At 37.0% G+C, this 14948-nt stretch overlaps 1 protein-coding gene across 2 annotated transcripts in view; it reads right to left on the bottom strand.

The window, feature by feature from the left end:
* enpp1 (ectonucleotide pyrophosphatase/phosphodiesterase 1) overlaps window positions 1–14948 on the bottom strand; it is a 51930-nt gene that overhangs the window by 16199 nt on the left and 20783 nt on the right. For both annotated transcript variants that reach the window (XR_011926034.1, XM_072440525.1), the window contains exons 4-13: window positions 13490–13587; window positions 12738–12817; window positions 11540–11659; window positions 6011–6120; window positions 5004–5069; window positions 4876–4948; window positions 4164–4272; window positions 2727–2858; window positions 1659–1690; window positions 1240–1367 (exon numbers count right to left, since the gene is read on the bottom strand). Coding sequence is in view for 1 of the 2 variants with exons in the window: in XM_072440525.1 (XP_072296626.1) it covers window positions 1240–1367; window positions 1659–1690; window positions 2727–2858; window positions 4164–4272; window positions 4876–4948; window positions 5004–5069; window positions 6011–6120; window positions 11540–11659; window positions 12738–12817; window positions 13490–13587 (948 nt within the window). In the remaining variant the exon portion in view is untranslated. The remainder of the gene's footprint in view (window positions 1–1239; window positions 1368–1658; window positions 1691–2726; window positions 2859–4163; window positions 4273–4875; window positions 4949–5003; window positions 5070–6010; window positions 6121–11539; window positions 11660–12737; window positions 12818–13489; window positions 13588–14948) is intronic.

A 14948-nucleotide genomic window follows, 5' to 3' on the forward strand; every position in this document is an offset into this window, starting at 1 on the left:
TTAAAATGAATCAATTTGACCATAATTATTTTTCATAGCCAATATTGTATTGAGTAATTAAGTACACTAATGTATTAATAACTGGCTTTAGTCATTTTCTCCTGGCACAGTTTCATCACATCATCATTTTATAGCATTACAACCTCAACATTTTACTCTTACTTTAGCCGGCTGGACCACATTAAAATTCAGCAGAAGACCCAAAAAAGGTCTGAAAATCTCTGGGGGAGGGCCCCCAGACCCCCCTGTTCATTAATTTAAACTAATGTGCTAATGTGGCTGTCGACCCTTAACGCCCAAAAACATATCTGGGACGTGTGTTATTTGTACAGGGAGTAGAGGTGATGTCAGCGGAATACCAAGTGGCATTGTGGGATTTAAGTTAGCAATATTTGAGCTTGTGAGGTGTTGAGAATAAACTAACTAGATGCCCTGGAGTTTTGGTGCGCTTTGTTTGCGTTGAAGAAAGTTCCCATATGTGAATTGTTTACTGACAATGGCAATAAAACTGATTCTGATGACGTGGTGAGGGGCCCCCAAAAATGTTTTCGCTTAGGGCCCCCTGAAGGCTTGGGCCGGCCCTGCCCTAACCCAAACCCAAACCCTAACCCTAACCCTAACCCTAACCCTAACCCTAACCCAAACTCTAACTCTAACTCTAACCTAAACCCTAACCCTAACCCTAACCCAAATCCAAACCCTAACCCTAACCCAGGTCTCGGGGAACATATGTCTATTACATTTGACAACAAGAATTCACAATATAGTTCACAATATTTCTCTAGTCAAACCGTTGTGGCCTGTTTTGTTTTTGGTGTATTTTTCTCCAGAATCATGTTAGCATGTGTGCTTGTTTCAGTGCTAATCATGAACGGTAGAATCAAACACTGTTGAACGTGATGTTCGGGGGCTCACGCTAATCCTCCCATTGAAAATGCAGTCATCTGGTTTACTAACACTGGAAGGGTGAAGCTTCAAGGGACAATTAAAACACACATTTTTAGAAAAGAGAAGGTGATTTTCAAGTATCTGTGTATCATTTTTTTGACCCAACTATATACGTATTGTCTGTCTTTTGTATTTTATTTTGTATTTATCTATAACTAATATTTAATTATTTTGCCTGTTTATGTGTCGGTTTTTATAAAAAAGAATATGTATTACGCGTGAAAAAACAATGATTTTTCACAAAAAGCATCATTTTTTAAGCTCCACAGAGTCAAACGCTGGCTCACTCACATTGAAGCCTGCCAGCCCTCCTTCATGTACAGGTGCCCCCTCTCTATGCGCTGGTGGTGGGCGAAGTGCATCCGTTTGGGGAGGTGTTCTTTGAGGTAGGGTGTCATTGGCTGATCCGGCGTCCTGCACTTAACACCACAGCAGAACAATCAACCCACAGCCGCAGGAACAGATATGACAATGTTTGACTTGGGCTCATTCAAGCAGATAATCTTCCATTCTTTTCCCCCCGCGCAAAAGGATGAGGTTGGAAATAGCTGACATGCCAAAAGACTGTGGTCGACACAGAGAATGACATAGGACAAGACAGAAGATAAGAAAAAGATGTTGGAAAGATTGAAAAGAGGGCAGAAACCGGACTTAACAATTCAGATGTTTACCAGGACAAAACCAAGTGTAAAAGACTGTTGTTGACATACCGACAGACGCTCAATCAGGCCTTCATAGTCAACTGTAGAAATAGGATGAAAGGACAAAGAAATGCATTTAATTTAGGGCGGAATCTATTGTGAAATTAGTAAAAGAATAACGCAAGTTAAGACTACGTCCAATTGGAATGGAACAACTCAATATGTCTTAAGACAAATGTAAAATGTTTGATGTTTGATACAGTTTATACAGCTTTTCTGGGGAGGCGTCTTCCACCTGCTTGGATTGTTTTGCTTTTATATATCACATTTTAGATCATGTGTGTGGATGTTGTTTTGAATAAATGCAAAATTTGAATATGTATGTAATTTATAGGAAAACATGCTACAAAAAGAACTGATTAAAAATAAAAAAGGAAAAATTGTTATGTTGTAAACCTTCAAATAAGGTAATATTTCTGCATATTTATCATTAATTGTACATACATTAAACATTTGCTTGATACTTAAACCTCAAAAAATACGTTTAAAGACACGTTTTAACATATTTCTTTGACATTATATCGCCTGACTATCGTTATCGAGTTCATCAATCTATTCAAGATTTATTCACTTAACTCTAGACAAAAACATCTGACTTATCCTGACTTTTCTACCAGATATACGCAAAATAAGTAAGATTATTAAGCTTATTTAACTAAAATTCACTTGCAATGGCAGATAATTTAACTTATTTCAAGGACATTTTTGCCCAAAACCAGTGCATTTTCCTAGTTTGAAGAAGGTGTCATTTTGCAGTGTGAAATCATACATTCTTACTTGGATCTCCACAGATCTGACCAATAACTTAGCTTGGCTGTCTCCATGGAGATAGATAAGTTTAACGCTATACTATGGAACACTGTAGGTAAAGACAGGCAGGTGCATGGCGAAGACCTCAGCAGAAAAGTTACAGAGTGCAGTAAAATAGTATCAATTGCACTGAAAACTATTTTGTCAAATTCCGTCAACACCCACGTCGAGAGCTCGAGGTCAGCGACAAGAGTTACAAACAATCTGACAGTGAGCGATTCAGGGGGAAGCTGGGAAAAACACACACTTGTATCAACAGGAACTCACAGGTTGAATACTCCTCAGGAAGGTGCGTGGGTCTGATCCGAGCGGCCGGGCCCTGGATCACGGAGAAGTCCTCAGTGTTGTTGACTAACGACGACACGAACATGGCTTTATCACAAGAAGCCTCCTCCATACCTGAGAACAACCACAGGGTTCATATGCAACGTGCTCATTGTGAGGTAAATATGTAGAATAAGCAGTTGTGTTATAATCTTCTTACACGTTTATTACATTTTTGAAGACTCAACTCATTTTTGTTCACATCTATGTTTTTGAATGGAACTTGTTCAAACTGATGCTGTGTTGTCTTATCCCTTTTTTCATAGGAATGTCCAAACTATTCATCTATGTTTATGCACCACCAAAACTAAACGTTCATTGACCAAAAAACTAAAATAAAAAATGTAATGATTTCATGAACATAAACGCAGTATACAGTATACCTTTAATCTGTGAAATCAAACACAAATAATATTAAAATGTCTTCTTTCAAAGTCTGACACGCCCAAATAATTAACAATCTCAATCTGTTGATCTTTCGATTAAAGGCCCAGCCCTACCTTTGTTTCACCCAAATGACCAAAAGTTGTAGTTTTTACTATCATATATATATAAAATATCATAACTTAATTCAATTCTTTTTTTTTTAAGTAAGGCAGACCTGATGATAACATTCTGAGCCTGAGTTATAGTGTAGTAGCTCAGTCAATTCTTTGCCTTATACATCCATTACTGTATAGACCTAGGGACATTGACAAAACATTATATCTGTTGATTAAGTCGATCCAGCAGAAAATGTGTTAATACATGTCTTTCAACGTGTTTGTTGAAGTTTATATGTCAAAAAAATAAAATAAAATTTGAATGTTGAACGTTGACTGTGATGTACTTGATATGACATTTTTTTCATAGCTTCAAAACAAAATTCACGATTTACCGCTCTCTATGTTCGTCTATGTTTTTATATGTCTCCCACTCCTGAAACAAGTTATGACTTTTTGAGATTTTCATTTTTACATTTGCATTTTGTATGCCTTGCAGTTTACTTGTGTCCAATGACAAGTATGCAGAATGTACTTGAGCTGACATAGTTCTAACTTTTGTTTATTATTATGTGATGTATGTATTGCTGCAGCTGCTCTAAGAATTTTGCCATAAACCCTTCTGCAAGAATAAAAAAAGATTTGATTACATTACACTTCGTTACACTAATACCCTAATCCTCCTTGGAAAGCCAAAGTCAATATATAATTGAATGCATTTTATTCATTCCCCAGGTGAACTTGTCTGTGGATTGGAAGCTATTTAACCGGTTTTCATACAGATGCAAGGCCAACGTCGTCGTCACAGCATTTCAAGAGTTTTGCTACTTTTCCCGCTCACCTTGACCTTATTTCCCCTGCGCCGCTGTGGTCTTTCACTCTGGAGAGCAGCTCTTACCGTGATCAGAAACCACCATCAGATTGACACATTTGTGCAGGTTCCTCTCTTTGAGTCCGTCCATCAGCATTCCTATAATCCGGTCCACGTTTTCAAGCGCTTCAACCACCTGAAAACACAATAACAGTTCGACGCGTAGAGATGAAACACACTGCAATACTTTAATAGACATTTGTGTTTATATTTCAGTTTGATTCACAGTGTTGTTTATTCAGTTCATTATTATACATCCATACGTTGATGCAGTATGGCCACAATCTAGAGCATGTGTAATTCACCGTTATAAGTATGGCCACTTACAATAAACACAATAGCAGATGCATTTCTGAATTGTACATAGATTTTTTTTTGTTCCGCCCCACAAAACCTAAAAAGAAACGCAGCTCTTCTAATCTCCAATGACATTTGTAACACGGTGAATCTCTAAATATGATTAATAAATTATAATAAACCTGAATGGGATCTACAGGTTAATTTATGACTGTACACAATGAATTAAATGTGTTTTCAGTCTTTCAGTTTTTCTATAATCAAGCAGTCCTACTACACTTAGAAACAGATATAATGAACATATATCTGTGTAAGAGAATGCATGCATTTAGTTAAGGCTTAAAAATGATTAACTTTCTCTCACACAATCTTGTAATAACTGGTCGCTATTTAACCTGTGCATGTTCAGCTGATTTAGAGAGAGTTTATATTGAAATTTGACCTCTTTGCTCCCTGGACCGTAACGATGTCCCGCAGAGTCCGGTTCATCCAGGTACACAGTGAAGAAGTCCGGTCTGAAATACAACATGAGTATAAGATCTGTTGAGACATGTTTATTTGTTCTCACACCTTTGTTCTTGAGGTAAACTGAGCCATTCGAGCATTGTAGTGACTCTCTTCTCAAAGTTGATATTTCTGTGAACATACAACACATTTTGTTAAAAATATTCATGTGGTATTTTAATAATTCCATCAGCTAAATTAAAATATTACACTGGATCTCTTGTATCTTTTTTAGGACATTATATAATAGTTTTATGGATAAATTATGCACTTGATATTCTAATTCTGCATATCCTCAAAGCTGCTTCAAAATTACAATATCAATTTTAATATGACTTGCAGCTGTATAATTTAGCAAACCTATTAGAATAAACAGTTTAATGGACAGTTTAATACAATCGCCCAGGCATTTCTATTGGCCTGCAGAGTACTTTTAGTAAATCTGTGTGGTCACATGTTTCAAGTAAATGTACATGACCAAAAACAGGATTAGTGGGGCTCAAGGCCCTTCATTGCCGCTTGCGGGTGTAACTGGTGACAGATATAGTGACAGATGTAAACTGCTGCGATTGGCCTGGTGTTTATCTGTGTTCTGTAATCGTTTGGTGGAATATTTGGCCCATATTATCCATTCTATTGCTCACACAGAACCTTAATTTTCTTCAACTCAATATCTCTGCGGCGTCTTGGTTTGTTCTGATTTTTGTCTCTTCCACATGACGACTGATGGATTTTATGTGTACATTTTTAAAGGGTTTTCTGGTGTAGGCTTTATTGGACAGGACAGTGCAACATGAAATAAGGGTGAGACCAGGGATGGACATGCAGCAAATTGACAGAGCCAGATTCAAACTCAGACACCTGCCCACAACATCTAAAAGAGTGTGTTTTTCTAAACAGATGGCGATGTGCACATGTTCTATGATTAATCGCATGAGTTATTGTGTTAATTTTGACAGCCCTAATTTCTATATAACATTTCTTATAAACTGTCGCCCAAACACTGAGCACATGGCAGTGAAACATCGATTTAATGTTGCATAACTTTGAAAAGCACATGGCAGCACACTTACTTGTCATACGTGTGGTAGAAAGTGGGGAACGTCCCGGTGATGTTCACGTCTGATCCAGGCCAAAAGAAGGTGGCTGTTTTTAAATTCTGACGCATCGCTGTCACCCAAACCTGACAAGACAGGAATACAATATACGTAGGTGTCATGATGAACACCCTTGCTTTAGTAAACAACATAGCTTTACTTTATATGCAAAATGAAATACCACAAAATGAAACGCTACAATGCAAAAAAAAAAAAAGTATATCAGTTTGGTTTTATTTAGTGCTAAACAAAAATAAAACTATAAAAAACTGAATTTGCATTGCACTCTCATACACAGCTCGTGAGTAAGCCTGGTTTCTGTTTGCATGCCAGATGGACCATTTGGCACAACCACCTACAAACCTAAACACATTTTTCCTGTTGGCTCAGAGGAAGCAGGCTAAAATAAGCAAAAGCACTGGGAAGACTTTTGGAAAGGTCTCACTCATGTTTATATCCAAACGTGTGCCATTGGAACAAGACTGTGAAATTATTTGAATCGAGTGTGACTAAAGCGATCGTGCAGCAGATTCAACTCACTGTGAGGGCGTTCCAAAAACAAGATTAAGGAAATACAATGGCAAAAAGACAATGCAACACACTAAGGTTGTTATTTATGTGAGTGGACGGACTACTCATTTCATTTGAATGTGGTTTTAAATCTATTTTTTGCCAATAATCTTGCCTCGTTTGACAGTTTTTGTGTAAAGATAATTCCATAACTTTATGCATAGGCCGTGAATTGAGAGCCGCGGCGCGGTCAAATAGCCGCGCAGTTTCAGGGACCGCGGCACTGCCATATAGCCTCATGGCTAACCCTAACCCTAACCTTAACCCTAACCTTAACCCTAACCTTAACCTTAACCCTAACCTTAACCTTAACCCTAACCCTAACCCTAACCTTAACCCTAACCTTAACCTAAACCCTAACCATAATCATAACCCTAACCCTAACCTTAACCCTTAACCCTTAACCCTTAACCCTAACCTTAACCCTAACCCTAACCTTAACCCTAACCCTAACCTTAACCCTAACCCTAACCATAACCCTAACCTTAACCCTAACCCTAACCTTAACCTTAACCCTAACCTTAATCCTAACCCTAACCCTAACCTTAACCCTAACCTTAACCCTAACCCTAACCATAACCCTAACCCTAACCCTAACCTTAACCCTAACCCTAACCCTAACCTTAACCTTAACCCTAACCTTAATCCTAACCCTAACCCTAACCTTAACCTTAACCCTAACCCTAACCTTAACCCTAACCCTAACCTTAACCCTAACCCTAACCTTAACCTTAACCCTAACCTTAATCCTAACCCTAACCTTAACCTTAACCCTAACCCTAACCCTAACCCTAACCTTAACCTTAACCCTAACCTTAATCCTAACCCTAACCCTAACCTTAACCCTAACCCTAACCTTAACCCTAACCCTAACCATAACCCTAACCCTAACCCTAACCTTAACCCTAACCCTAACCTTAACCCTAACCTTAATCCTAACCCTAACCCTAACCTTAACCCTAACCTTAACCTTAACCCTAACCTTAACCCTAACCCTAACCTTAACCCTAACCCTAAAACGGCGCTAAAACGCGGTCAAATAGCGGCGCAGTTACAGGAGCCGCGGCGCGCGGCTGGCACAAAAATAACATGGCAGTTTCGGCCGCGCGCCGCGGCTCTGCAGACACTCCCTTATACATATGCACGGGTTTCATAATGATTAGAAATTAGGACCGTTGGTATGGCAATTAACTAATTCAAACAAAATATCTGCAAAAGGAAACTGAAACCAATGACCAGAACAATGATACTGTCAAGTTTACAGTAAACGTAAATGCCCAGGTTTACTGCTGTAAACAAAGGCCAAAGCTCAACTCTTTATTAATTCGTTATTAATTAAAAAAGTTTTGTTAAAGTAGAACTCAGTGCCACTTTCTGAAATGTTCACCTTTTGGTTTCAGCTCGAATAGTAAATATTGTCCACACATACTATTCCACCAAGCAATAATACAGTAATACTTAGAGCAGTAATACTTTGACAGAAGTGGCCAATCTTCCAGACAGCGATAGTCAAACGCAGAAAGAGATTTAGGGCTTTGTTAGATTCTGAATGATCCAAGTCAGCGAATAGCTTCCTATGGTATATTTAATTGTCCCTGTAAAGAAATATGTCCTCTGCATTTGGCACAATCAATGCCTCATAGCTATATTTGGTCTGAATATTAGCCTGTTGTACATGTTCTTTTTTGTATATATTTTTTGAACATTATAAAGACCACAAAACATAGAACACAAAAGAAATACAAGGAGCACAGATCAATCACAGAAAACACAAATTACGACACACTAAACTAAAAAAATAAAGGTCCCATTTAGTCCAAAGTCTGGTAAATTTGTCCATTTTGCAGTCAGTTTTCCTTCAGTCCAAGTCATAGTCAGTAGTATGTTTAGTATATACCGATACAAAGAAGATTCAAGGGGACATTCTAAACACAATATCCATCAATATGCCATTGTTTGAAACGCATTCACTTTACTATATTGTGTGTAGTTATTAGCATAAAGAAAAAGGACAAAAGCACTTAAGAGGAAACCCATAATTAACTCAGCTACTAACTCAATCTTACCAAACGACTGCTACATGGTTTAGTTCATTACGATAGGACCGTTCTTCACAGATCTGACAGTAAATCAATACAGACTAGACTTATCTTTTAGGCTGGGATACTGTTCATACTGTATTATTCATTCTTACAGTCTTTGCTGCTTGTGTTGTCATCACAGTGAGAGCGACTCAAACACTGCTGCTGCTGCTGCTGGTGCTACTTCCTGTAAATCCCTGTGTTTTCCAGTGGAGTCGTCTGTCACCGTGGAGGAGATTTAAGGAGGAAAACCACTAACAAGCCCCAGATCTCAAGCTGTCACACACACGCTGCTCATTATATAAAGATTTGGATGTGAAGGAGACATTTGAGGGCAATAGCTCACAAATGCGCACAATGCCCAATATAACTGATAAAAAATGCATGTATTCAATTTTACAAACTCGTTTCAAATGGTCTGAGAGTTTACAATAAATCAAGGAAACTGTCATTTATAATTTGTGCAATTTAAATGATTTAAATCCCACACAATGGAATACAACATCAAATAATTAATCCTGAAACTGTGTTTTATTTATCTGAAGCTAGTTGAACTCCACAAAATAGTAATGTGTTGCGATAAATGTTATGGCAATATTTCAATATACTTTTTGAAACCATTATTTCGGTTATATTAAAACAAACACTTTGGTGCCTTAAAGTATCAGTCAAAGTCTGTCACAATAAAAACAATAAAATCAAGTTAATCAGTTAATCACAACTAATATAGCAATCAGATAATCATCATGAATTACCCCAAAATGACACAAGAGAAGACATGAATATATTCTGTTAGATGTTCTCAAGCAGCATCTCTTTAGATTAAGTTCGGTCAAATTTTGTAAAAAATCTCATTCACAGGCCTTTTATTTCACAATCGAAACATTAAATAAATTAGCATGACGAATAATCAAAAGCCTAATTTAAAAATTTGTATTAAAAGTCAGATGAACGACCTTAGTATTATTGCAAAGCATTTACATACATACAATACATACAGCTTGTTGAAATATTGATTCTTGAGTCGGCCAATATTGCGATATCAATACTTTTACATTATATTTGTGCAGCCCTAATATTTAAAAAAAAAAAAGTGTACATGCTGCATTTGTGTGAGACACTGTTTAGGACTGAGGGGCCACAGCAAATCTTCAGGGCGTCGAGGAAAAAGGGTGGGAAACCCTTGATGAAACAATGATCAACGCATAAGCCAGGTCACTACACTAAAATTTTATTAATCTTAATATGGGATTGTCACAAATATTATTGTGAGGAATCGATTTGATGATTATTCATGGTTATTACTGAGACTGTGTGAAATCTCGCATAACACATAACTTTTTCTCAAGTTTGTGACCAGCTTTGTGAAATTGAACAAAATAAAGTAAATGTGACAAAAAAAGCCAGATAAAAAGAACTTTATATTTAGAAGTATATTTTAAACAATAGATTGACTTAAAACTACTTCATTCTGCTTCTAAAATAGTCACGGTTCTTTTTTCTTCTTCTTTTTTTTAATCTTGAAACCAATCCCAAGAGTCAAGATGAAACAAAGACTACGTCAAATCCAGATTTAAATCAGACCTGGACCTTCTCTCGTAAAAAACGTCCTTGAAGTTGTTGCTGCTGTGTTTTCAAATGGAGTCGTCTGTCATGAAGCTCATCGATTTAAGCAGGAAAACCACTAAAAACCTTCTTCAGGATCTCAACATCACTCACTGCTCATTAAAAAAGGACATAAACCAGCAGAAGATCTGGGTGGGATTAGGATTTGTCACATAAACTCGTGTCTCGTGCCACTCACTTCCACTTAATTACAGCCGGGCCCCAGTGGAAGAGATGTTTAAATGCAGCAGCTTCAACACACAGGAGCTGCCACTAAACACAGGCTGGTTCTCTTTCAGGTTCATTTACAGTAAAGTCTGTCCAGTAGTGATTGTGTGTGGAGGAAACGTGAATGGACTGTAAGTGCCCAGAAAGACAAAGTGATGAGACTGTGTTTTGCTTAACTGCAGATATGTGATAAAAGCCTTTATTTAAGTGCATGTTTTATTCTATACTCTGTAAAAACAACACAATAACATCCAGATATTTTACACAAAATGTTGTTGCACCATTCAGCTGATCGGCCACTGAATTAAAAATAAATATATAAAAGTTGTTTTTCGGCAAATGAAAACTGTTGATAGTGATAGCTGAGCCTGATTTAAAGATTTTTACTATTTTATTTCACATCATTTGTTAAGTTAATAGGCGATTATGGCAGACACTGAGCAAATGTGATGAAAGCAAAATAAGTTTTAAGTTTTACTGGAAAAATACTTCAAGAAATGTTGACCACACAATAAATGTTTTTTTTTTTTCATTTTATCTAATGATATATTGCATACTTTACCATAAATGTTACTTTCCGTGAAGCTGAAATACAACTTTGAGGCTAGAAAATAGTACTTTTTCCATCAGTTGTAATAGAAAAACAAACTAACGGACATCTGTACCATAGAAATTCCAAATTGTTGCTTATTTTTGTTGGGAAGCATTACATCCATTATGATTTAGATCTAATATCAGCTAAATATGGATATGTTTTTTGGTCTACTTCATTTGCCTCCAGAATTTAAAAATTTCCATGTTAAAGGGTCTATTATTGTGCTAGTCTTTATTTATATATATATATATATATATATATATATATATATATATATATATATATATATATATATATATATATATATATATATATGTTTAAATCTGTTTGTTAGTACTGCGTGAAGATATTCAGAGTGAATTCATAATGCACAAACCTGTAAAAACACCAGTGTCTAGAATATACTATGAGTGTACAATCTCTTACTGGTTCGCCTTGGTACCACTCCGCGTTGAGCTTCTCGTCAGATCTCAAGCTGAAAAATGCGTTTCTCTTCACATCGTACATTTTGTTGTCCACTATGCCATGAGACTCTGGATAAAGACCCTTCAACGACAAACCACAAACAATTTAATCATGTATATACTTTCAATGAGAGGGTTGTCGCCATGGAGATGTTATTTGTCAAGAATGTTCCACTGAATGACATTAAACTTATCTATCGGTAACTTGCATTTGTTCAATAAACCAGTGTGTTTTTATTGGAAAAAAAGGTTAAATAAAATACTTTAAATAGCCTGTATTCTTGCTGTGAGCCGAGTCGTCCTTACGTTTAATGCCATACTATGGAACATTATAGGCAACGCAATAACACCTTCATAGAAACAAGCAAGTGGCAGAACCTCCACAGAAAAAGTGACATGGTGCATATTTAAACCTGGACAATAGCATTTAAGTAAAAGGAATACACTTGAAAATACACTTACTTCTGAATATTAGCAGCCTTAATTGTAATAAATATGGCCCTAAAACATTTAGATGGTATGAACATTTGTAAAACTCTTCTTAAATGTTGGTGGCTTTAGCACAGAGCTAACAATGTACGTACCGTATTTTCTGGACTACAAGTCGCACCTTTTTTCATAGTTTTGGCCGTTTGACTTATACTTATATTTATACTTATATACTTATTTCATACTCCAGTGCGACTTATATATTTTTTTCTTCTCTATTATGCATTTTTGGCTGGTGCGACTTATACTCCGGAAAATACGGTAAACCCTGAGATTTGACCCAGATACCAACAAGTTTGTAAGCAAGAGAGAATAAAGATGAACTCTAAAGAAGTATCACCGTTTATGTAAGACTAATACAGTCTTTAGTCCAGGTCCAAACCACAACAAAACCAGCACTTAACCCCTAATTTGCCCAAACTATTCTTGTGGCATTTCATCTTCGTTTAACAATCATTCGCTTAAGTGCGCCCCCTCCAGCCATCTACAAACTGGCTAAACCCAGTTTCTCTAGATTTCTTCTGCCCCAATGGGCCCTCCCAGTAATCTATCTTCTGTCTGCACTGAATCAATCTAAGAAAAGCCTGAATCAAACCAAAAGGAAGTTCGTTGAGAGAGAAGTTCACTCGGACAAACGCTCATTGTGTGGAATAAAAAATCGTCCCGCTCACCGTCACAATGCTGTAGTGGTTTGGAAAGGTCTTGGTGGGATACACTGGTCGCATGTACAGAGTCGTGGTGCCATACTTTCCTGCAACGGCACATGTATTATTTAGAACAGATTTTTTTCTTGCGGTTATGTAAGTCAACTAAATATTGTATTGATATTATGATAATTTAGCAGAAAAGAGAAGGCATGGAAAGACTTAGCTGGAGTTTTGGTAGAGAATTGGGAGTTTTGTCTCCTCTTTTACACAGTTTTCTTTGTATTCAAGGGTGAAATGATTGAGACACATTGTAGTTTTGAGAGATTTTGTCAACATCACACCGTTCCCCCTGTTTTTGATCTATTTTTTGGCTTAAATGTCCAGCAGACAGGTTCAAGAGCAAAGCAAAAGTGCGCACAGGGTGATGTCGAATTTTGCTTTAAAGGTGCACTATATAGCTTTTCTGGCCCATGACCAATGGGATCTCCATGGAAACAAGCAGACCCCCGCCCCATGGACCAGAAAAGTTACATGGTGCACCAGTACGTCTTTGTTTCTAACTGCTCTTGGTCCAGTTCAAAAGGATGTGGACGAAGCGCCTAAAGGGAAACATTGTGTTGTGTGTATCGCGTGTATCGTGTGTATCGTGTGTACCGCGTGTATCGTGTGTATCTTGTGTATCTTGTGTATCGTGTGTATCTTGTGTATCGTGTGTATCGTGTGTATCTTGTGTATCGTGTGTATGTATTTGATGTGAATTTGAACTGAGTGTTTACTCAGAGCGTTGATGACAGGGACGTGGCTGCTGTGGTCCTTCAGATATTCTGCCCGGAACCCGTCCAGAGAAACCAGGATGACGGGGGGTTTGTCGAACCTGGCAACGCAAAAAAAAAAAAAGGGGAAGTAGGTTTTAGTAAAAACACAGAACACATGATCAAATGAGTGATCTAAAAATACAAAAAGAAGAACAGAAGACCTTCACTTGTGCAGGAATAATGTGTGGTAAGTGTTCTCGAAATGCTTTGCTGTCATTTTTGCTAAATATAATACATGTTCAGTCAAAAGAAAATCTTAGCATAGCTTCATCCAGGACGATATAAACGTATACAATATCAAAAAAACGTGGAAGAGATTTTAAAACAATAGTTGTGAATTGCAACAAAAAGGCTTTAACTTATTTTTGGGACACTGAACCCTCCATGAGTTTACACTTTACAGTATTTGTGGCTCAGAGGTGGTTGCATCTTGGGCTCAATCCCAGAATATTTTGGTTATGTTTTGGCCTGGATAAATAGTAGCGGTATTCTTGGTTTAGAGGTCGTATATAACTCATAAATCTCAACCAAGAATAATTTGGCCTGTACTTTATCTTTAGACATGTACAGGCTGTAGGTTTGTTGCATTTAAGAGGCAGAAGCATTAAATATATAAGCATGATAAATATAGACTAATTTATGCTTTTAAATGACTGTGGCATAGTAAGCAGACACATATAGAGGAATTACATTCTCTCAAATTATATATAAAGATTGTCAATGAGAAAATTAGAACTTGCTTTGGCGATCGGTGTAACATAAACCAATCAATAATTAGCATAATATGAACTAAGAAATAATGTGTTGACTAAGATAAAATGAAAAAAGATGTTCTGGCCACCGAAAACAACATGTATTAGCTACAAGAATGTAGATAATGTTAGGGTTAATACAAGAGAGTACAAAAGTAAAGGTACTGTACTAAAGTAATAATTTTACAGTGGATATTTTTGACTTTTACTTCACTACAGAGGAAGCAAAAGATCATCCAGTCCCACAAAATAAAGTTATAATGAAAAGGACAATATCTGAAAAATCTATCTCAAAATTCAAAGAAATAATAGAGCCAATATTGACATGTCATGTGATCCTGCTGAGAACAGCTTTAGTCCCAGTTTAAGTGATCAATGTGTCGACTTGACCATGAATTCTCTGAAGTCTGCTCTTGACGTTGTAGCGCCGTTAAAACAGAAGGTCATTAGGCCAAAGAGCGCCTCCCCATGGTACAACCAAGAACTGCGTTCACATAAACAAAAAGTTAGAAAGTTAGAGGGATTATTTCGTCGCTCTCACACCGAAGAATCCCTAAAAGCATGGAAAAGTTGCCTACTGTCCTATAAGCAGGCTCTGCGTAAGGCCCAAACCAGATATTATTCAAATCTAATAGAAGTCAACAAAAGTAACACTAAATTCCTTTTCA

This window comes from Eucyclogobius newberryi, unplaced genomic scaffold (genome assembly GCF_026437365.1).
Source record: "Eucyclogobius newberryi isolate DKJ021-1_F unplaced genomic scaffold, fEucNew1.0.hap1 SCAF_1, whole genome shotgun sequence".
Taxonomy (NCBI): Eukaryota; Metazoa; Chordata; class Actinopteri; order Gobiiformes; family Gobiidae; genus Eucyclogobius; species Eucyclogobius newberryi.